The following is a 19,334-nucleotide window of genomic DNA, read 5'->3' as shown; positions in this document are numbered from 1 at the left end:
ATGCCTAACATAGTAATACATATCTATTACTATATTATATCTTATAAGCTCTGTATGAGATATTGAGATGGTTGTTGTAATTTCAATTCCTTTATGTGCAGACATTATTTTGCAGATTGTATCACTATTTACTATACCATCAACACCAGATAACAGATTTAAATTTAAAATGCAACAGGCAATATTGTAAATGGTTATAGATGACAAAAAAGAAGAATGATAAAATATGAAAGCATCAAATATTTATGTATAATATTATATATAATTTTTATTCACACAATATGTTTATAATTATAATATGCATAATTTTGTTTATCATATATTCATAATGCCACATTTGTGGTATATATTGAGCTAAAATTTTACCCAATCAAAAGGATAATATTTTGCTAGTTTAAAATTATATATTTGTATTTCTTAAACATTTCAATCAATAATAAAATTATATAATACAGGTTGTATAAACAATATTCCAATTTATAAAAATTATAATTAAAATACATAAATGTACACAAATGCTTACACAATTATTCTCTTACCTAACACACATTTTTAATTCTAGGAAAATATACAGTAAAATCAGATTTTGTAAATTAGTAATTTTGTTAGAATCAGAACATTAAAAATAATGACTTTCATAAATAATAAATTTAAATTATTTATTTGAATAAAAATATATATTAATAATTTGTTTATTAAAATATTTTAAAATGCGTACAATGTTTGCAAGTACATCATTAAATTATTTTTCAGTTCTTTAAGAATTGTATTAAATTATATCTACATGTTCCGGATTTTAAAAGTAAAATAATATTAATATTCACTAATAAAATTAACAAATATAACACAATATAATTCTACCAGTTTCTAAAACTTTCACATATATTTCAATACATTTACAATTAAAAACTAAAAATAATTATCTCACGATACAGTGATACCTACTCTATAATTAGATAACTCAAATTAACCATAAACTATAATTTATAATGATGGTATTTTTATGTACCATTATGTGAAAAAAAATAACTCATAATTTAAATTGTAAAATTAAATTTAAATTGTATAGACAAATATCTTTCCGATTGCATACCTTACAAATACAATGAAATTTAAGTAGACGCTGATTGGTTTAAAATAAAATAAATTGTTATGAAGATAAATAAAAATAATACATTTTACACCAAATTAATTTAATAACAGAAAAAAAAATATACATAATTAAATTGTATAAAACATATTAATTTTGCATTCAAAATAATGTTATTAATTAAAAGGAGATCAACAATTTGAAACAAATTTATTTTCTAATTATTAGATATTTTAGTTATAAATTATTGAACAGTATACCAGCATTTTTAAAAATCATTAAGCAATTATCAAAAACATTATAAACCTAATTTACTTAAATTAAACTTATATTCTACATCACACAAATTTGTTGTATTATAAAGAATATTCTGAATGTATAATAATGAACATTTTAATTGTATTATCTTTAAATAAAATTTGATTTCCAATTTAGATAAAATAAGTCCTCATTGATATTAGTATATTCATTATTTTATTTACGTATAAATAATTTTAAATAATTGGTTATGGAAGATTACGTTAATTAAAATATAGGTACTTTAAAAATGGCATTAATCAATTATCCGTTTAAGTGTTATTACTTTCATTTAAATCTATAAATAAATATATATATATTTATTATATATATATATAAATAATCAATCTCCTTTGTATTCATAACATTATTAGGTATTTACCTTTTAAAATATATTTGTTGAATATAGTTTCACAAATGTTCCAAACATTTCATGTTATTTTCTATTAGATGAGGATAAAGTATGAAAAGTATCTAAACTAGATTGAATTTGCTGCATATGAATTTCCACACAATTTTCAAAAGATTTTTGATTAGATTGACTAAGTTTAAGTTTTATTTCAACCATTGTTCTTTTTAAAGCATCCAATTCATATGCAGTAGGTTCATTTTCAGTCAATGTCTTCACCTGAAGCATTAAAGCTAATAAATCTTTAATTAACGCTAACATGGGCTGGTCATCGGACATAAAACGGGAATCAGTTACTTCTTTGTTATGCTCAATCATCTGTTCAGCTTCATCAAATGACTGATTTTGCAAATAATCCGTGATCAATGGCCATGTTTCAGCTTCTTCAGGTGCTAATACTTTAATTTCTTCACTAAGCACACACATTACTGATGTTAAATGTAGATTTAAATTATCCAAATCCAAAACAATTTTAGCATACCGACTCTGAAATTCTGGTGTTATATCTTCATTGTATAAAACCATTCTTTCAGCTTCAGAATTCATGTTACGTAATGTTTGTACATATTGCTTTTTAGCCGTCAAAATTTTTCTGAATTTCACAGTAGACTCTAAAAGTTTCATTGAATATTGTGCAATTGTATTCTGATCGGTTTTAAGTAAATCTACTTTAGTTTCAGGTGATATTGAACGATTATGGTAAGGTACACGTGGTCGACACATTTGTAACAACACATTTTTAGAAATAGTTTCTGGAGGTTGATTGGAGCATACTTCATAATCAAGAACTGAGTGTGTACCTAAGCCAGGCTTATCAAAATGTATTCTATAAGTATTGTTAGAAACATCTAAAGCTTCAATAGTTCCATTAAATAGCCCATCTTCAGTGTTATTCCTTAACATTGCAGTTACTTTAGTACCAACAGTAAGTTGTAAAGGTATTTCATCTGGTATATCTTTAAATAACAATTCATCTCTAGCTTTTCTTTGTTGTAACAATCTTATTTTTCTTCTTCTTCTATCCAACTCTCTAATTTCTTCGTCAAAGAAATTTTGAGAACATCTTCGAGGTTTACCCATCATCCGCCGTAACATACACCATTCAGTTCTTGTCATCGTTTTAATTTTAAATGAGGGAAAGAAGTCTTGTACACACATCATAAAATCAGATTCATATAAAAGAGGTTTATCTATATTGCTATAAAACCACTCATAATATATCCAGTTTTTAGCTTTTGGTAATTGAAAAATTTTCCTAAGTCTTAATCCAACATTTTGACAACGTTTACGTTCCAAAGAATCAGATTTTGGTTTGGATGTCGACACTATATTTTTAGGAGTTTCAAGTTTTATAGTTTTTGGTTTAGCTACACCATTTTCAGTAGATTTTTTAGAAGCACTTTTAATAGGAGTTTTCACATTGGGAGTCTTAAGTTTGATTGTAGGTGTTGTTTTGACAGCAACTTTTGGAGTTTGTATTTTTTGATTGATTATTTTTTCTTGTTTAGGTGTTTTTGGTGTTTTTGGTTCTAATTTAGATTCAACAATTTTTTTAGGTGTTTGTTTTTTAGGAGAATTCACATACATCATGCGTTCCTGTTTCACGGATGGATTTTTAGAAGTGTTGAATACTTCTTCATCAAAAAATAATTTATTTTTTTTCCTTATACGAGCAGGCATACCCCTTCTGTTTAATTTATCTTTTCCTGCATTTGACGATTCTATAACTTTAGGAGTATTTCTTTTATTTACTGGCTGCAAACCTAAGACAGCTGGACATAATTTTGTTTGGCGACACTCGTCTTCCATTTCCATATCACTACTATCTGAATCCATTTTTGATTTATTTAATAACTATTAACAAATAGCTAAACTTAATATAAATTCTGTGCTTATTAAAGTTATGTATCAAGGAAAATTTTTCAAATGAATACGTATCGACAGTTTAACAAATTGCAGTTTTCCCATAACCTGAAAAAAAAAAATTAATTCTATTAAATATTTGAGAAATAAGTTAATAAGACAACCATATAAATAATATTAAAGCAGCCATAGAGTCATGCGATGTATATTTTACCAAAGGTAATGTTCTACTTATATTGGCAGTGCATTTCATACATTTTATAGAAATTAATGAATGTTTGAATGTTATGATCATTGCTTCTAAGTTTATTACAATTTTCAATTAGTTAATTATTTTTTTTTGCTAATTAAGTAATTATAAGACAGACAAAAATATTTGATCAGGTAACTATAACTTATAACACCTGTGAATACAAGTTTTTCATTGTTAATAAATATAAATCATACAGATTTAATCAAAAAAATTGAGAAACTAATTATGAGTAGTAGATATTGTTTTATAAAAAACAAATATTTGAATAAAATACAAATTATAAATGTATAATACAAGTAGATAATACATTAAATTATTAAAGTTATATTCTAGCCAGTTTTTCACTATTTTATATTTTCAAATATATTAGATTTCTCAAAACTAATATCTAATATTTTGGAGATTAATGAGTTATATAAATTTACTTAAGTATGTACATTTTCATATCTGAACAGAATTTATCTAGGGCAAAGGCTATAAATGTATGAACATTTTAACCAATAATTTCTAATTTTGTTATAACAAAACTTGCATTAGGTATTCAAATAATAAAGAGTCGGATAATAGAATTAAATAAAAAAACTATAACTAAATTTTTAAAAATTAACCACATGAAATTAATTTGCATGTAAAACGAATAGGTACATAATAAAAACCGCGAAGTGATTGAATTTCAATCATAAAGAATAGGTTACAAAATTATTTAGAAGTTACATTATCCAATTAATAATTATTTATCATACCAAGTTTAGAATACAATGCACTTTAACATTAGATGTTATTATCAAAGTAGTTAATATAATTGGTTTGAATATATATTAAATGCCTATAAAGGTAAATTATAAATTTTAAGAAATTTTTCTGAAAAATCTAAGTACTCTAATGGATACTATATTAAACTTCATAAGTAAATTGAAATTATTCGTATAGTTCATAACATAAGGTGTGAAATACCAATATAATATTCAGAACTTTGCCACATCTTAAAAGTTTATTTACGGCATTAGTACTATAATCAGGTCAAATTGTACGTGCACAATTGTAATTTATCAAAGTTCATGAAATTTAATTTTCAGTTTCACAATACAAGCAAAACTATACAGTACCGTGTACCAATATCTCGTAAATTTAAGTTTATAATGAAAGTTATTATGAAAAAGTATGAACCAGAAAAACTTACCTAAGTTTAAACAGTACAAGTTTTGTTCAACTGATATCATACAACTCGTTATCGGTTATTAGAATTGGCATAAAGGATGAACCAGAGAAACATTTTGAGTTCAGTATTCATCAATATATTTGAACGAATTAGTATTTGAAAGGAAATGGCGCAAACAACTGTATCAATTGTCGTTTGAATGAATTCTCTAACGTTCCGAAACGTCAATTACATGTGTACTTTAAATGTACTTACGTTATTTCCATGGTTAATGTTGTACGATGATGAAATAAATAGCAAGCGATGGATGTACGTATTGGAAATAATAATGCAGAATCGAAAAAGAAATGATTCGTAAATTTATATAATTCGTAAAAATCGCGGAGGAAAACATTTCCCAGTTTAAATTCCACATTATCGCCAGGTGCACCAATAACATTTCACGAACACTATACAGTGATGCATTAAAAACAAATCGTTATCAAACAAACAGTTTAAAAAACAAAAATCAATACATTATCATTGATAATTTATCAATTAAATTTTTTTATTTGTTGGTTACGTTCAAAAACTCAAGTTTAATTTTCAGACTCGTCCCTCAGACCTCAGTCTTCAGAAAATTGAACTTCAAAAGCTACATTGTTCTACAACCATTTGAAATTTGAATCGTTGTAATATTATAGTGTAATTTACCCATCTGACAAATTTAACAGGTAACTTAGTAAGTTTCATTGCGAACTTTTTTGTATTTTAAATTTTACTACAATTATGTATACATTTTAATAAAATGCTAAGAAATAAGAATGTATGATTATTTTCAGTTAATAATCTTACAATATACCTACCTATAAACGTGGGGTCATTTATTTTTCTCTTAAATGTAGTTGCTACAAATATTTGTTTGAATAATCAACTATCATTACTAATTTACATATTTTATAAAACAAACGTAAATGTATAAACTATGATGAATTGTATGATACATGATGAGTATCAGTAATTTAAGTTTTAAAGTAATGACTTTAATGTTATCATTTAATACTCAACTACCAATTAATAATGTGTAAATTAGTTTCTAAATTATAATAAAAATATAATATTTTAAATAATAATTTAAAAATAAATTCATAGGAAGTGTCACTACTGGGTGGCTTCTTTCATCAATCCCATTCATGTTAGTGTAATATTTTAGTCCATATTCTTATTGTGCCCCCAGGGTACCAGATTGTATATTTCATTTAAAAATAAAAATAAATTACATTGTATTATTTATATACATATAATAATTTTAATAATTCTTTGTTAACTAGGTAGAATTTTTCTACCAAAATTATAAACCTGGATAACAATTCAAATTTTTAATAATTCTACATTTGTGTTTATTTTTTTAGGTATTTTAAAATGTCATCTACCAATGAAGACTTATTGAGTTTGAATAAAGAAGCAAATACTACAGTTGATACCATTGTTACATCAATTGTAAAAGAAGAAGAAAATAAGGGAATCGCATGTATAAAAAAAGAATATATCATTGAAAGACATGTGCCTAAATTGGCAATAAATTGTATTTCAGAATCAGATAAAAACCAACTAAATGAAGATGAACCACCTTCTAAAAAGCAGAAGTGTTCTAAAAGTGTATTAAAAGGTCAAAATAAATCTAGAAATTCTACTTACTATCAGATTCCACAAGAACATTTATGCTCAAATCTTGTTGATGGTTCAGAAAAAGATTCTTGTTTATATGATAAATGTAAATTCTTACACAATGTCACTGAGTACTTAGATAAAAAACCTGATGATATTGACAAAACATGTTATGTATATTCTATTAAGGGTCGTTGTCCTAGAGGACTGACCTGTAGATATGGAAGTAGCCATATTGAAAGTGGCAAAAATATTATTGACCAAACTAAATATGAAATGTGGATTAAAAGTGAAACTAATTGTAGAACCTTAAGTAAAGAAAATATGTCAAAATTACGAAAAAAATTATACGATTTCACAAAAAGTGAAGAAGCTGTTAAAAAAATTGATATTGATAAAGACTTGGGGCCTTTAATTGAAGAAAGTCCTAAAAAAATTAATTGGAAAAATAAACTATACTTGGCCCCTTTAACCACAGTTGGTAATTTACCTTTTCGTAGAATTTGTAAAGAGTTTGGTGCTGATATAACCTGCAGTGAAATGGTTCTATCATCAAGTTTGTTACAAGGACATAACCAAGAATGGGCATTGACTAAAAGACATGAAACAGAAGATTTATTTGGTATTCAAGTATGTGGTAATAATCCATATATGTTGGCTAAAAGTGCACAAGTCCTACAAGAAAATGTAGATATGGATTTCTTAGACTTGAATTTAGGATGTCCGTTAGATCAAATTTATAAACAAGGAGCTGGTAGTGGTTTATTACTTAGGAGTAAAAAATTAGAAGTCTGTTTGAAAAGTATGAGAACTGTACTTGATGTACCTCTTACAGTAAAAACTCGCTCAGGTGTTAATAAAGATCAAAATGTTGCACACGATTTAATACCTATGTTCAAAGATAGTGGAGTATCCCTTATAACAGTTCATGGAAGATCAAGAGATCAAAGATACACAAAAATGGCTGATTGGAATTATGTTAATGAATGTGCAAAATTAGCAAGTCCAGTACAAGTATTTAGCAGTGGAGATATAATGTCTTATGAAGATTATATAGATTCAAAACTGCAATTTCCAGATATAACAGGTGCTATGATTGGCAGGGGAGCTTTGATAAAGCCTTGGATATTTAAAGAGCTTAAAGAAAATCGTCATTGGGATATAAGCAGTAATGAACGATTAGAAATTTTAAAAAAATATGTAAAATATGGTCTTGAACATTGGGGTAGTGATACTCGAGGTGTGGAAACAACAAGAAAGTTTTTATTGGAATGGCTGTCATTTTGTTATCGATACATTCCTGTAGGAATTTTAGAACGTGTACCTCAAAAAGTAAATGAAAGACCACCAAATTACAAAGGAAGGGACGATTTAGAGACATTAATGGCTAGTGGAAATTGTGCTGATTGGATAGAGATAAGTAAAATGTTACTGGGACCAGTACCTAATGGATTTCAATTTCTACCTAAACACAAGGCTAATTCTTGGAAATAGTTAATGTTTTATGTTATGTTTATGTTTACTTAAATAACTTTTAAGTTTTATTATATAATATAATATATATATTATCAATATATGTCCAGGTTTTGTGACAGTCTACTCAATTATTTATAATTGAATATGTATACCATAATGTATTAAATATATTTTTAAAAATTTAAAACATTTCAAGAAAGACAATATATTGTTTACCATGTGTCTATATACCATTGAAGGAAATGGGAGGGGGCTTAGCCTCCCCCTCCGAAATTGTAATGGATTTCTGCCTATGCTATGTACCCAATGTCATGAAGGGGAAACATTAAATTATTTATATTTCCTGAATGATACAATAATTATGCAAGTAACAAAGATATTTATATTTTACAAATGTATTATATATATTATTATTATAATTTAAATATCTGTGTTAAGAAAATCATAGATTCAAGGCATGGTCATATCCAGAAATTTTTTCTGCGAGTGGTTCCTAGTAATTTTATCGAATTTAGGTTTTGATATTTGGTTAAAAATAAGACATGTTGAAGGAATTTCTGGGGGTGGCAGTGGTTTGGATCCCCCCCCCCCCCCAGATACAACCTTGATAATCAAGGATTAATCTATTCACCTTGCATAGAATAAATATTAGAAGAAAGGAATGCCATAATTTTACCCAATGGCCAATCAATTTTATAACTTTTATCTAGTCATAGTGCATCCAGAGATTTTAAAATAATATTTTTAATAATTTTATTTAAAATACACTTTTTTTTTAACTTTATTATCATGTGCCTGATACAACTATTTAATTTATCATGCATTCATGCTTTTATCAGTGTTAGACATTTTCGACTTTTCGTCATGATTGAATATTTAGAATACTCAAATATTCAATACTATTTTTGAATGATTTAGACATTTAGTTGTCACTTTTTGTAGTCGTTTGGAAGTTAATTGACAAAATATAGTATAGAGTTTGTGTCTAACCTACAAATTTACAATGAGTATTTGCTCTTAATTAAAAAAAATAATAGTTTAGACCACAAATTATGTAATAATTTCTATAGAAGTGTCAAGGCTGTTGAATGCAAACCATTTTTAAGGGGATGCATTTAGGCAATTTTCTATACCTATTGTGTTATAATATGACTGTGTGTGAGTTCCCTAAATGCTTTATGTGATTAAAGATAAACTACCATCTACCACCGAGATTCTTGGAAATTCACCCAGTAACAAAAGCTCTATTCTAATTTGGAAAACATTTTTGAATTCCTTATTCCCTTTTCTAGGTTATGTGGGAGAAGGATTTTTGAATTGTATTGTTTAACTAGTATAGTTCCAAATTAATTTTGTTTTTATTTTCAAAATTCACCTTTACTTTTAAGTGTTAAAAAAATAAAAATCGAAAATCCATTCCCTAGAAAAAGAATAAAGAATTCAAATATTTTTTCAAAGTCAAAATTGTACTTTTATTTAAAATGTAAAAATGTTTTACACCTTATCACTGTGCAGTATTCAACTATTGAGGTATTTTTCAATAAAGTAATAAACCACTAGTAAAGGATTTACATTTTTTTTATTTTATATATACATTAACAGATAAGATACTTCTCAGAATATTATTTTTATACAACACGTACAGTTTTGTTAACATTTTTGTTGATTAATTCTTTTTCCATCTTTTTCTTCTGTTCTTTAAATGCCAAAGTATTTGCCTTCCTTTCTACTCTTCTTTCCTATAAAAAAGTAACAAGAATAGTATATATTTCTTTAAACACATATTATTTTTAAACTTAGTAAAGAATCACACCTGTCTAAATTCTTTGAGTGCTTTTTTCCTCTTCAGTTTTTCTTCGGGTGTTTCGTCTTTTGGCCTTATTGATAACACAGACAAAGCTGATATTACTGATCTAGAATCAGATTTTAGTGTATCTTTATTGTCCAAGGATTTCAATGCATGAGCTGTAAGCCTTTGTTGTAATATTGGAACACCAGTTCTAGGATTTATTCTTATTTTCTGAATCTAAATTATATTTATTAAAATTGAATTATAAATATATATTTATTTTGTACATCATTAACTATTTAACTGTTGAAGTAATAAAAACAATAAGTTTCAATACTTCTAACAAAATGTAATATTGAATAATAAATATGTTTTAAGCATTTAACACACTTGTGGGTCTTTGATAAGAGCAGGGCGATTGTAAATATTAGAATATGTAGAAATTATGCTTTCACAATCCCATTTTTTTACATCTTGATTTTCAACCGGTAGTTTATAGGTAGGTTCTTCTTGATCAGAATCGCTGTCAAAAATCAATGCAGCTGTTCTATCAGTAGGTATTTCATCCTAAAATATACATGAATTTAAAACTAAAATTTCTTTTTACCAAAAATGTCATATTATTTTACCCTTTTCATATTTAATTCAAATTCTTCAGTAGCTTTTTTCAACAAATCAGATTCCATTGTCAACGTACCTTCAATTTCTTCAGTTTCTAATGCTCCAATATCTACATCATCATAACCAGCAAACATCTAATGATAAAACACATTAATTTTCTGTTTTAGTTAATGTCTTATTAAAAAGTAAAACTTTCAATACTTGTTCAAATTGATCATCAATTAATTTTAAATTATCATTTCGCCTTATAATAGAACTGGACATTGAGTAATCTGTAAAACGTGATTTTGTATCTTCATTGTTTAAGCTACCAACATCATCGTATGCCTCACTATCATAATGATCACTTTCTTCATTTATGTCTTCTAATTCGTTCATATCATCATCTAATCTAAAGCCCAATAATCATGGAATTTATGTGTTAAATCTAAAAATACCAATAAGATAACTTACCCAGGTTGATTTGCTTTAATCACAAAATCATCTTCCAATTCATTATCTGGATCTTCAAAATTAAAATCATCGTCCATTGCAGCGACAATATCTGGGTCCAAATCCAAACGCAAACCTACACAATTTAATTTATTATATTATTAATGTATTAATATTCTACTGGTTTATTGAATGTTACCAGATTGAGGAGCAGCTTTATTTAACAAGCCCACTTTTTCTTCGACTTCAGACTCAAATACTGAAGAGGGTAACATAACTTTAGGTTTTTCTTTCTTTATTGTACAAATAAAAAAAAAATTCAAATTCATATATTTTGTTTTTCAATATAAAAATAAAGTATTAAGAAAAATTGTTTATAGGTAAGGTACCTTTTCATTATTATGGTTGGCAGGAGCAGGCAACAATATAAAATCATTGGATCGGCATTCTTTTAGATGTTGTAAATAATCATAGTCATCATCAAAATATATCCCGTATTTAGCTTCTTCATCTTTGCTTTTTTTCTAAAAAATAAAGCATTATAATTTATAAAGCTGAAAAAATCCAAGTATTTATAAAGAAGCTTACTCCTTTTGATTGAGTGGGCTGTTGAGCTACTAAAACATTTTGTGGTGCTGTTTCATCAGTAACAAGTGGATCATGCTGACTTCTGTGTACCACGTGGAATGTTACAGAATTTTTCTTTTCAATAAATCTCCTTTTGTTTTTTGGCTATTAAAATTTAAATAGTAAAATGTAACTAATAAATACTTTTTATTTTTATTCTTAAACATTATCAACTCAAAATAAATTATTTATAATCGAAAATTGAAATTATTTTGATTTTGTCTGGAATTTAAAATATTTTACTAAATAAAAGTCTTAATTTATCTAATTATTTATAATTATAAGTTTACATTCAACCTCAACAATATTTAACATATACATTTAAATATATATAACAAATACAATTTAAAATATAAAAATAATATACTATATATTATATATTATTTGTATTATTCACATTACTTTTAAGTTGTAACCCATATTATGTACACTTAACACAAACTGTCACTACAATATTTTTTTGTAATTGGAATTTATTTCTGTAAATAAATTATTATTATTATTATTATTATAGGTACCTACACCGACACCCCGTGAAATATTAAAATAGGAGGTTGATGAATATTTTGTTCTTACAAATAGTTAATGCAAATTTCCTTGGGAAAATATATTGCTATACATAATTATTTATTGATTAACCTTCATTTTTCAAATATATTAAGTGAAACACGCTTACACTATGCTACATTTAATAAAAGAGATTTAAATTATGCCACCTGCCTATGAGTCCATTATTAATATTTTTAACTTGAATAATTATTTATGTCAAAATCAAAATTAACAATTTTGTTAATTTAATTGTACATTAATACTGTACATTAATAATAATACTCTAGTGAGTCTAGTTCTTACACTATGTTTTAATATTAATAAATGATAATAAGTATATTTTTCTACAATTGTCTAGGTACCTATTTTGATTATCATAATTCAATTCTGAGTTAACTAATGTTTAGTAAAAATAAACGTGTAATAGTTAGGTATTAATAATCGAAATAAAAATCAACTTACCATTTTGATTTTTGAGTTACCACTTTCGCAGAGGATTTAGGATGCTAAAATGTCTGGTGTAGTGGTTTGTTTGTGCCGTGGGTTTACAATTCGGTATTCACAAATTATTAAATCAGTGTAAATTATAAACTCACGAGCCACGATGTAGACAAGTAATTTGTAGTCTATTGACGATTGATAAATCAAAATAAGGAAATTTGTTTTTTTTTGCAGTGATAAGCACATGCTCAACAAATGATAAGGACTCGTGGGCACCAATGACCAATCCCATCCGGTCACACTAGTTGGTATCAGTAGTGTGGCGATAACGGCCGATAAGTACTATTTATCGGTGAGTGGTTACCGATAAGGAGAAAATCTCAATTTCAAATTCGAAAAACCCAAATTATTTTTTTGAGTCTTAAGAGGCACCGAGTAAGAACTGAGTACCAGACTACCAGAGATCGCAGAGACGGTCTTCGCCTCAGATACACGAAGAGGTTCTACGGAGCGGCCATCGACACTGAAACCACCATCCCAACGGGACCGTGAATAATCGTTACCTACCGAGCGATGGAAGGTACGATCATTGCTTTTCTATAATTTTTAGCGTCTTTTATTTCCCCTCTCCTGTCGTTTCGCGGTCGATCGACTGCCATGTCGTTGGGAAACGTCGCCCGGAAGCTGCTGCTGTCCCGTTCGCGGATCTTCGGCCCCGGTCTCGCTCCGCCGCCGTCGCCGCCGCAACAGCAGCCTCGAAGGTCCGTCGGCGCGTACGAGAACGACGGCAAGACGTACGTGTCCATGTTGAATAACAACAACATCCGGGACGGCATCATGATTTCCGCTTATAGCCAGTACGGCTTCCGGTTGAACAACGGGTTCGTGGTGCTCGGGCCGGTCGTGTGCTTCGCCAACTCGATAATGGCCTGGCGCGTGAACGACGACCGGGACGTGGGCGTCGACTCGCTGTCGATGCTGTTCCACCTGGAACCCTCGCCCGCCGTCATCGTGCTGGGCCTGGGCGACGGGCCGCAGCGGAGTCGCCGCGACGATAATCACCGCCAGCTGCAGCTGAACCGGCGACAGTTGGATAAGGTGGTGTTGGCCGCGGCCCAGCAGTACGGGTGCACCGTCGAGGTGCTGCCGGTGGACGCGGCGCTGGCCACGTACAACTTCATCATCAGCGAGGGCCGGCACGCGGCCGGCCTGTTCATACCACCGCGGTTCATACCGGCGTTGGACGACGACGCGACCACGGCCAACGCGCGCCACGTTCACCTGTACGGCGAGAGCATGCCGGTCACCGACGTGTGGTTGGACGCGGAAGAGCGCAGCGAGCTGATCAACGCCAACTACCGGGAGTTCGGTGAAGTGGTGGGCGCGCAGAACGCGGCCGACCACGAGATGCGGGCGAAATTGGCCGGGGACCGGAAGCCCGCCGAGAACCCCGAGAAGAAGATCCGGTGATCTGCAACGAACGCGTTGTACCCATGCCGCCTTTGTTGTAGTCTATACAGTTGTTAATCGCCCCATTTACCTGTAATTTCTAACGTTATTGTTGTTGTAAAAATATACATACTTTATTTGTCTGCCCTTCTGCAACTATAATTGTACAGATCGGCAAACTTCGAAACAATGCGTTGTTTTTTTTGTAGATAAGTTCCTACATACATACTAGTATACACTTTTATACATTCGAGTGGTAAGATCATTAACACTTTACAATAAAATGATCATCAAGTGTGGAGGCACCAAGACAAGGTGATTTTGAAGATTTGTTGAGGCCGCTAGTAAGAAGATCATTGCTGATAGAAATTATCTAGCTTTGTTATCAGCGTAGTCAGGAAAGAGCTACTGATGTATTAATTGTAATCGTATTGTCTCAAAGTTTTCACCGTACACCGCGTGCTCAAAAAAAAAAAATACTGGGCCAACTCGCGGCAAACAGAGTACAGGGTGAGTGGTTTGACTGGTAGACAGACAGGAAGTTAAGTGTTTAGAAACATTTCAACCATATTCTAATATCTGATTCATATCAGCGTCGTCATTTATATCAGAGCAGCGGCGTATTTACGGAGGAGAGGGGTTCTGGCCCCTGGGTCTCGACCCCCCCCCTCCTCAAGAATTATTAATTCGTAAATTTCATAACTCATAATATGTAGAGTTTGGCTTTGGACTTTGAGACTTCTTGTATTTACATGTTTTTTTTTGTATAGTGGTGGTAAATTATGTTTAAATGGGTACTAGGTAGCATAGTCACAGATAACGATTGAGATTTAGGGAGGTTGAAACCTTAGTACTAAAATATTGAATAAGGAGACGTCTTGGCCCCCAAATCCCCCCCTATTTGCATTTTGCTTGTATGGTAGGCAGGTGCGTACAAATTTAAGAGTCTCTTTGTGAGTTGTGCCAAAACTTTGGTAAAACTAATTGACTTCTAGATTGTACGAAGAAATGAAAATCAGTTGAGTAGGTAACGTTATTCCAGCGTTCGCATATCACGTTATTCGTTATTACTTATTAAGTACTTATTCCACGACCGTCTCACTCCAGCTTGTCATTTTGGCATCCGGTGGCCTAGCTATGGGCATAGGCCACGAATTAAGATATATCTTAAGGCATAGTCGCATAGACCTATAAACTAATTATGGACAGCGCATTTGCGCATAGAGAAATAAATCACCAGGATTGTTGAGAGAGAAAAGAGAGTTTTTGAGCCGTTACAGTGTGCTAAAACATAAAGCCCAAAACATTTTTCTCTCTCAGTTATGATGTCGTCAGGATTAACCAAAGGCAGGGAGGTGTGGGAACTGGGAAGCATTGTCCATCAGTTTATACTTAATAGGTCTATGCCTATGGAATGCTGTTTGAATATCGTGCGGCGGCACATTCAAATAAAACGCATAGGGAAATACCAGTTAATAGGTCTATGGGAAATACGACCTTCGCGCTCATTAGTCATTGGTCTGACATATTTAGCGCCAAATTCAAATTATGTTATATTGTTATTATGTTCTAGACTTTTGTTTGAAATTAAATACCTATAGTCCGGCTCACGAAAAGTGAGCGTTCAAGGTCGACGTACTGAGTTTAAATATTGTCAAAACTAGAGGTTCTCAGATTTGTAGTAGTTTGGTGTTTGGTTGTGCGGCTAGGTTACAGTCTTAAAAATCGCGCCATTATGTTTGACAATCACTTATTAAAAACGCCCAAGAGGATCAATTATCAAACTCAGCCCGTGACCTTGAAAGCTCACTTTTCATGAGCCGTACTTTAGTAGATACCAGTGATACCACGATGTAGAGAAGATCTACATAACTACATAGTATCTTCTCTAAAATCATGGTAGGTACCTTAGATCATAATATACAATGGATTGAGCTACTTTAATCATTTGCTGTGACCAACATAACCCCCCCCCCCCCACTTTTTAGTTATTTTATAGTAAATGTTGGCGAAACGCATGCGTAATAACTCGTTGTACTTTGAAATTAAATGGGTAGTGGGGGGTTATGTTGGACACAGCTCGGTATACGAAAAATACACACATAGCTCCATCCATAGAAAAAAGATTAATTGTCTCCATCCATTGTATATGATGATCTAAGGTACCTATAATGGTTAAGAATCCTGAATCGTATGAATCAGCTATGAGGATGAAAATTCATAAATCATAACATAAGAGAAAAGGGGTAACGGATAAGATACATAATAAATAGGGTATTCGGAAAAAAAAGCCCCGATATCAACACGGTAAAAAAGCCCCACCTATAGGAAAAAAAAAGCCCCGCACTAACTAGACACATAACGCATTTTCATTAAAGTGTACATTTTATAATTTAATATTTGTATATAGGTAACCTAACCTTTTTTGGACATAGGTATATTCAATAATCTATAACCATATATATATATATGTATAGTGACATTTGAAATATAAAAGATTAACGTATAGTAGGGTAATAAAAGTAATTGACATTTGACTTTATCTTAAAAATTATGAAGGTGTATTATTTTATTGTAGACTATCTGGAAACTAGTCTTGGTATCTGAGTAGGTTAGGTTAGGTATCTACAACATTAAATTATTACAAAGTTGGTTTTTTGTATGTAAATTATAATAAAAAAGAATAATGTATTTAGTTGGTATACGGGGCTTTTTTTTTCCTAGATTCATAAATAGACACCTCATACCTATTTAAAATTTAAATAAAACGATTTCAGTAATTTATTGTGAATAAAAAAATATATTCATATTTCGTATGGACTTGAAACTTATCACCGCAATATATTATTATTTTCTAACACAATGAAATCTTCAAAGTATTTAGATTAATTTTAAGCCATTTATCACATAAACGTATTTACACCGTCCTTCGGTATTTTGACTTAAAAATGAATATGTACTAACAGCTAGTAATATTAGGTACCCATGTAATATTATATACGGTTTGTTTTTGACAAAAATTTGTTCAACTTACCAATATTTGTGTATTACTAATTAAAATATAAATTACTTATAGCAATGTACATTTATTATAAAACGATGTATAGTCAGATAGTCTGAAAAATCGTCTTCACTCAGAATCGTTTTTCGTATATTACCTTCAATGATGTGTCTTTGAACTTAGATTTGACAAAACATCCATTACAATTTACTCAATTGATGAACTTGACACTCATTCAGGTACGCAGTAGAGCCAGTGGCGCCGAAGTACCCCAGAGCAAGTGGCACCCCACAAAACCCACTAAAAAAATTTGACACCCCCTCACAGTCTCACAAACAATTTGCCATCCACTTGTTTTATTTTTGATCAGATTTCTCTTCTTTTTTTCAACCAATACGTATGTACTATTATTAAAATAATAATTAATTACCTGCAACGGCTGCAACGATAGTACAAAATACAAAAATATAAACAAAATGCAACCTTTTATATTATATTATAATATTATGTATACAATATTAGTATTGTTATTACTCTCGATGGGCAATATTACTTAATAATTTGTGATCCTATTCCTATTAATTTTCATAATTGTATTCTCCTATGAACCCACCCCCCAGCTAAATGTTTATACATATAGCTGCCATACATAAACATGGACTTCAGTGCCACTCAGTAGAGCGACTTCTCCGGATTTTTTATGAACATTTGACATTTTAAAAACATTCTAGGTAGAACCGTTTCTTAAAACCAAATGCAAATAATGCAATGATAAATCGTTAAGGTTAAAAATTTAAGATTGGGTGGAAACCTGTGGTACTGAGGTGGTACGAGGGCCTGACGTACCTACTCTAATTTTATTATTCTGGTATTATTTATTGTATTCCTAATCTAAATTTTTTCACACTAAAGCAATAATATATATTAAAATAAAATTTGTTATAGACTCAATATTTCAACTATTTACTGTCGGCATTTTATGGGGCAGCACAAATCCATTTCTGAAAGCTGCAACTAATAAAGTAAAAAGAAATAAGACTAATATAATTTCAGAGGTCATTGATCATTTAACCAATTGGCATGTGAGTACTCAATATGTATTACACATTTACATAATACACTTATGATTTAACATTTATTTAAGTGCATAATACAAATCTGTAAAATTGTTTAAATTAAATAATGTTCTATTTTAGTATTTGATACCATTTCTTATCAACCAATCTGGGTCTCTATTGTTCTATTTCACTCTAAAATATTCAGGTAAAAGAAAACGAAGTTTACTTATTGTCATATTATTACATTATTTAGTTTGTATTATATGCACCTCAAAAGTAAGATAATTATAAATTTCTTTTAGACATATCGTTGGCTGTTCCTATTGCAAACGGAGTTTCATTTGTGTGTACATCAATTGTAGGCACATTGATTGGAGAAGAAAAGCCAAAATTGCGTAAGTTCATCAACAATTTAAATTTTAAAATCTTTCAATTTAGGCGCATCACATAATATTAATGTCATATACTGATACCATTAAATAAATAAATTATGTTTTGTATTTTATATAATGTTTTATTAAAACAGTTTTTAAAATGTATCTGAATACATAAACTTCATTAACATTACTTGGGTATTTTGAAAAAAAAATTAATTTTTATTTGAAAGGAATATTGTTTAAATATTAATTAAATATCTGTAATGAACTGTTAAACTTTTAAAACTTGTATTTTTTGTACTCTATAGTAATAAACATTTTATTTTCAGGAACAATCGTTGGAATACTATTTTTACTATTTGGTATTTTTTGTTTAATTATAGATAAAAAAATATAAGCAACCATTTACTATTTATTGTGTTCTATTTATTATTTTTGACACAGGAAAACTTGGTGGATGGTACACATGGGTACATTACATTTTGTGTTCACAATTGTTTTTTATTCAGACAAATAAAATAGGTACAACAAATAAGTATTTTTTTAAAAAATAAAAAAAACAAATAAATGTGACTAGGTGTACGACATTGAATATAGGAGTATATAATATTATAAATTATATTATATGTGTAAGCTTTAACAAAACAAAACAATTTAAATACATATGTAATACATTTAACAATAAATAAAAAGCATTTAAATAACTATCACATCAGTCTAAATAAATTGACTAAATAAAAATAAAATAAATACATTCATTGGTACTAGTCTTTTTGTTGAAGTATTGATTAACTAC

The 19,334-nt window shown here is 29.5% G+C and overlaps 5 protein-coding genes across 7 annotated transcripts; 3 read left to right on the top strand and 2 right to left on the bottom strand.

Moving 5' to 3' along the window:
• Positions 1 to 412: 412 nt before the first annotated feature.
• Positions 413 to 5,478, bottom strand: LOC132949460 (protein lin-9 homolog). 2 transcript variants are annotated; one of them, XM_061020365.1, is made up of 2 exons: positions 5,327 to 5,478; positions 413 to 3,767 (listed from the first exon to the last, which is right to left on the bottom strand). In XM_061020365.1, the coding sequence occupies exon 2, from the start codon at positions 3,630 to 3,632 to the stop codon at positions 1,824 to 1,826; it is 1,809 nt and encodes a 602-aa protein (XP_060876348.1). In that variant the 5' UTR covers positions 3,633 to 3,767; positions 5,327 to 5,478; the 3' UTR covers positions 413 to 1,823. The 2 variants fall into 2 exon arrangements, with proteins under 2 accessions (XP_060876348.1, XP_060876349.1); XM_061020366.1 differs by lacking the exon at positions 5,327 to 5,478 and adding an exon at positions 5,093 to 5,314.
• Positions 5,479 to 5,618: 140 nt separating this feature from the next.
• Positions 5,619 to 8,322, top strand: LOC132949475 (tRNA-dihydrouridine(47) synthase [NAD(P)(+)]-like). 2 transcript variants are annotated; one of them, XM_061020387.1, is made up of 2 exons: positions 5,619 to 5,784; positions 6,463 to 8,322. In XM_061020387.1, the coding sequence occupies exon 2, from the start codon at positions 6,473 to 6,475 to the stop codon at positions 8,210 to 8,212; it is 1,740 nt and encodes a 579-aa protein (XP_060876370.1). In that variant the 5' UTR covers positions 5,619 to 5,784; positions 6,463 to 6,472; the 3' UTR covers positions 8,213 to 8,322. The 2 variants fall into 2 exon arrangements, with proteins under 2 accessions (XP_060876370.1, XP_060876371.1); XM_061020388.1 differs by having other exon boundaries at positions 5,619 to 5,792.
• A 1,432-nt stretch (positions 8,323 to 9,754) lies between these two features.
• LOC132949476 (protein LTV1 homolog) lies at positions 9,755 to 12,989 on the bottom strand. Its single transcript, XM_061020389.1, has 10 exons — positions 12,675 to 12,989; positions 11,625 to 11,768; positions 11,426 to 11,560; positions 11,236 to 11,329; positions 11,058 to 11,172; positions 10,806 to 10,995; positions 10,613 to 10,738; positions 10,374 to 10,550; positions 10,008 to 10,220; positions 9,755 to 9,933 (listed from the first exon to the last, which is right to left on the bottom strand). The coding sequence occupies exons 1-10, from the start codon at positions 12,675 to 12,677 to the stop codon at positions 9,823 to 9,825; spliced, it is 1,308 nt and encodes a 435-aa protein (XP_060876372.1). The 5' UTR covers positions 12,678 to 12,989; the 3' UTR covers positions 9,755 to 9,822.
• A 104-nt stretch (positions 12,990 to 13,093) lies between these two features.
• Positions 13,094 to 18,951, top strand: LOC132949483 (transmembrane protein 234 homolog). The gene is made up of 5 exons (XM_061020398.1): positions 13,094 to 13,233; positions 18,049 to 18,185; positions 18,300 to 18,366; positions 18,464 to 18,556; positions 18,868 to 18,951. The coding sequence occupies exons 1-5, from the start codon at positions 13,227 to 13,229 to the stop codon at positions 18,933 to 18,935; spliced, it is 372 nt and encodes a 123-aa protein (XP_060876381.1). The 5' UTR covers positions 13,094 to 13,226; the 3' UTR covers positions 18,936 to 18,951.
• LOC132949478 (NADH dehydrogenase [ubiquinone] 1 alpha subcomplex assembly factor 3) lies at positions 13,227 to 14,292 on the top strand. Its single transcript, XM_061020391.1, has one exon. It carries the CDS (start codon positions 13,311 to 13,313, stop codon positions 14,121 to 14,123), a length of 813 nt encoding a protein of 270 aa, XP_060876374.1. The 5' UTR covers positions 13,227 to 13,310; the 3' UTR covers positions 14,124 to 14,292.
• Positions 18,952 to 19,334: the final 383 nt, after the last annotated feature.

Source organism: Metopolophium dirhodum, chromosome 7, assembly GCF_019925205.1.
Source record: "Metopolophium dirhodum isolate CAU chromosome 7, ASM1992520v1, whole genome shotgun sequence".
Lineage (NCBI taxonomy): Eukaryota > Metazoa > Arthropoda > Insecta > Hemiptera > Aphididae > Metopolophium > Metopolophium dirhodum.
Note: the sequence above shows the minus strand (reverse complement) of the source record. Positions and strands in the feature narration are given on the sequence as shown.

Coding starts and splice junctions, on each gene's coding strand:
- LOC132949478 (XM_061020391.1), top strand. CDS start 13,311: ATGTCGTTGGGAAACGTCGCCCGGAAGCTGCTGCTGTCCCGTTCGCGG.
- LOC132949476 (XM_061020389.1), bottom strand. Junction 10,996..11,057: donor ATTAAAGCAAATCAACCTGG/GTAAGTTATCTT, acceptor ATTGGGCTTTAG/ATTAGATGATGATATGAACG. Junction 9,934..10,007: donor CACTCAAAGAATTTAGACAG/GTGTGATTCTTT, acceptor ACTTTTTTATAG/GAAAGAAGAGTAGAAAGGAA.
- LOC132949460 (XM_061020365.1), bottom strand. CDS start 3,632: ATGGATTCAGATAGTAGTGATATGGAAATGGAAGACGAGTGTCGCCAA.
- LOC132949483 (XM_061020398.1), top strand. Junction 18,186..18,299: donor ATCATTTAACCAATTGGCAT/GTGAGTACTCAA, acceptor GTTCTATTTTAG/TATTTGATACCATTTCTTAT. Junction 18,557..18,867: donor AGAAGAAAAGCCAAAATTGC/GTAAGTTCATCA, acceptor TTTTATTTTCAG/GAACAATCGTTGGAATACTA.
- LOC132949475 (XM_061020387.1), top strand. CDS start 6,473: ATGTCATCTACCAATGAAGACTTATTGAGTTTGAATAAAGAAGCAAAT.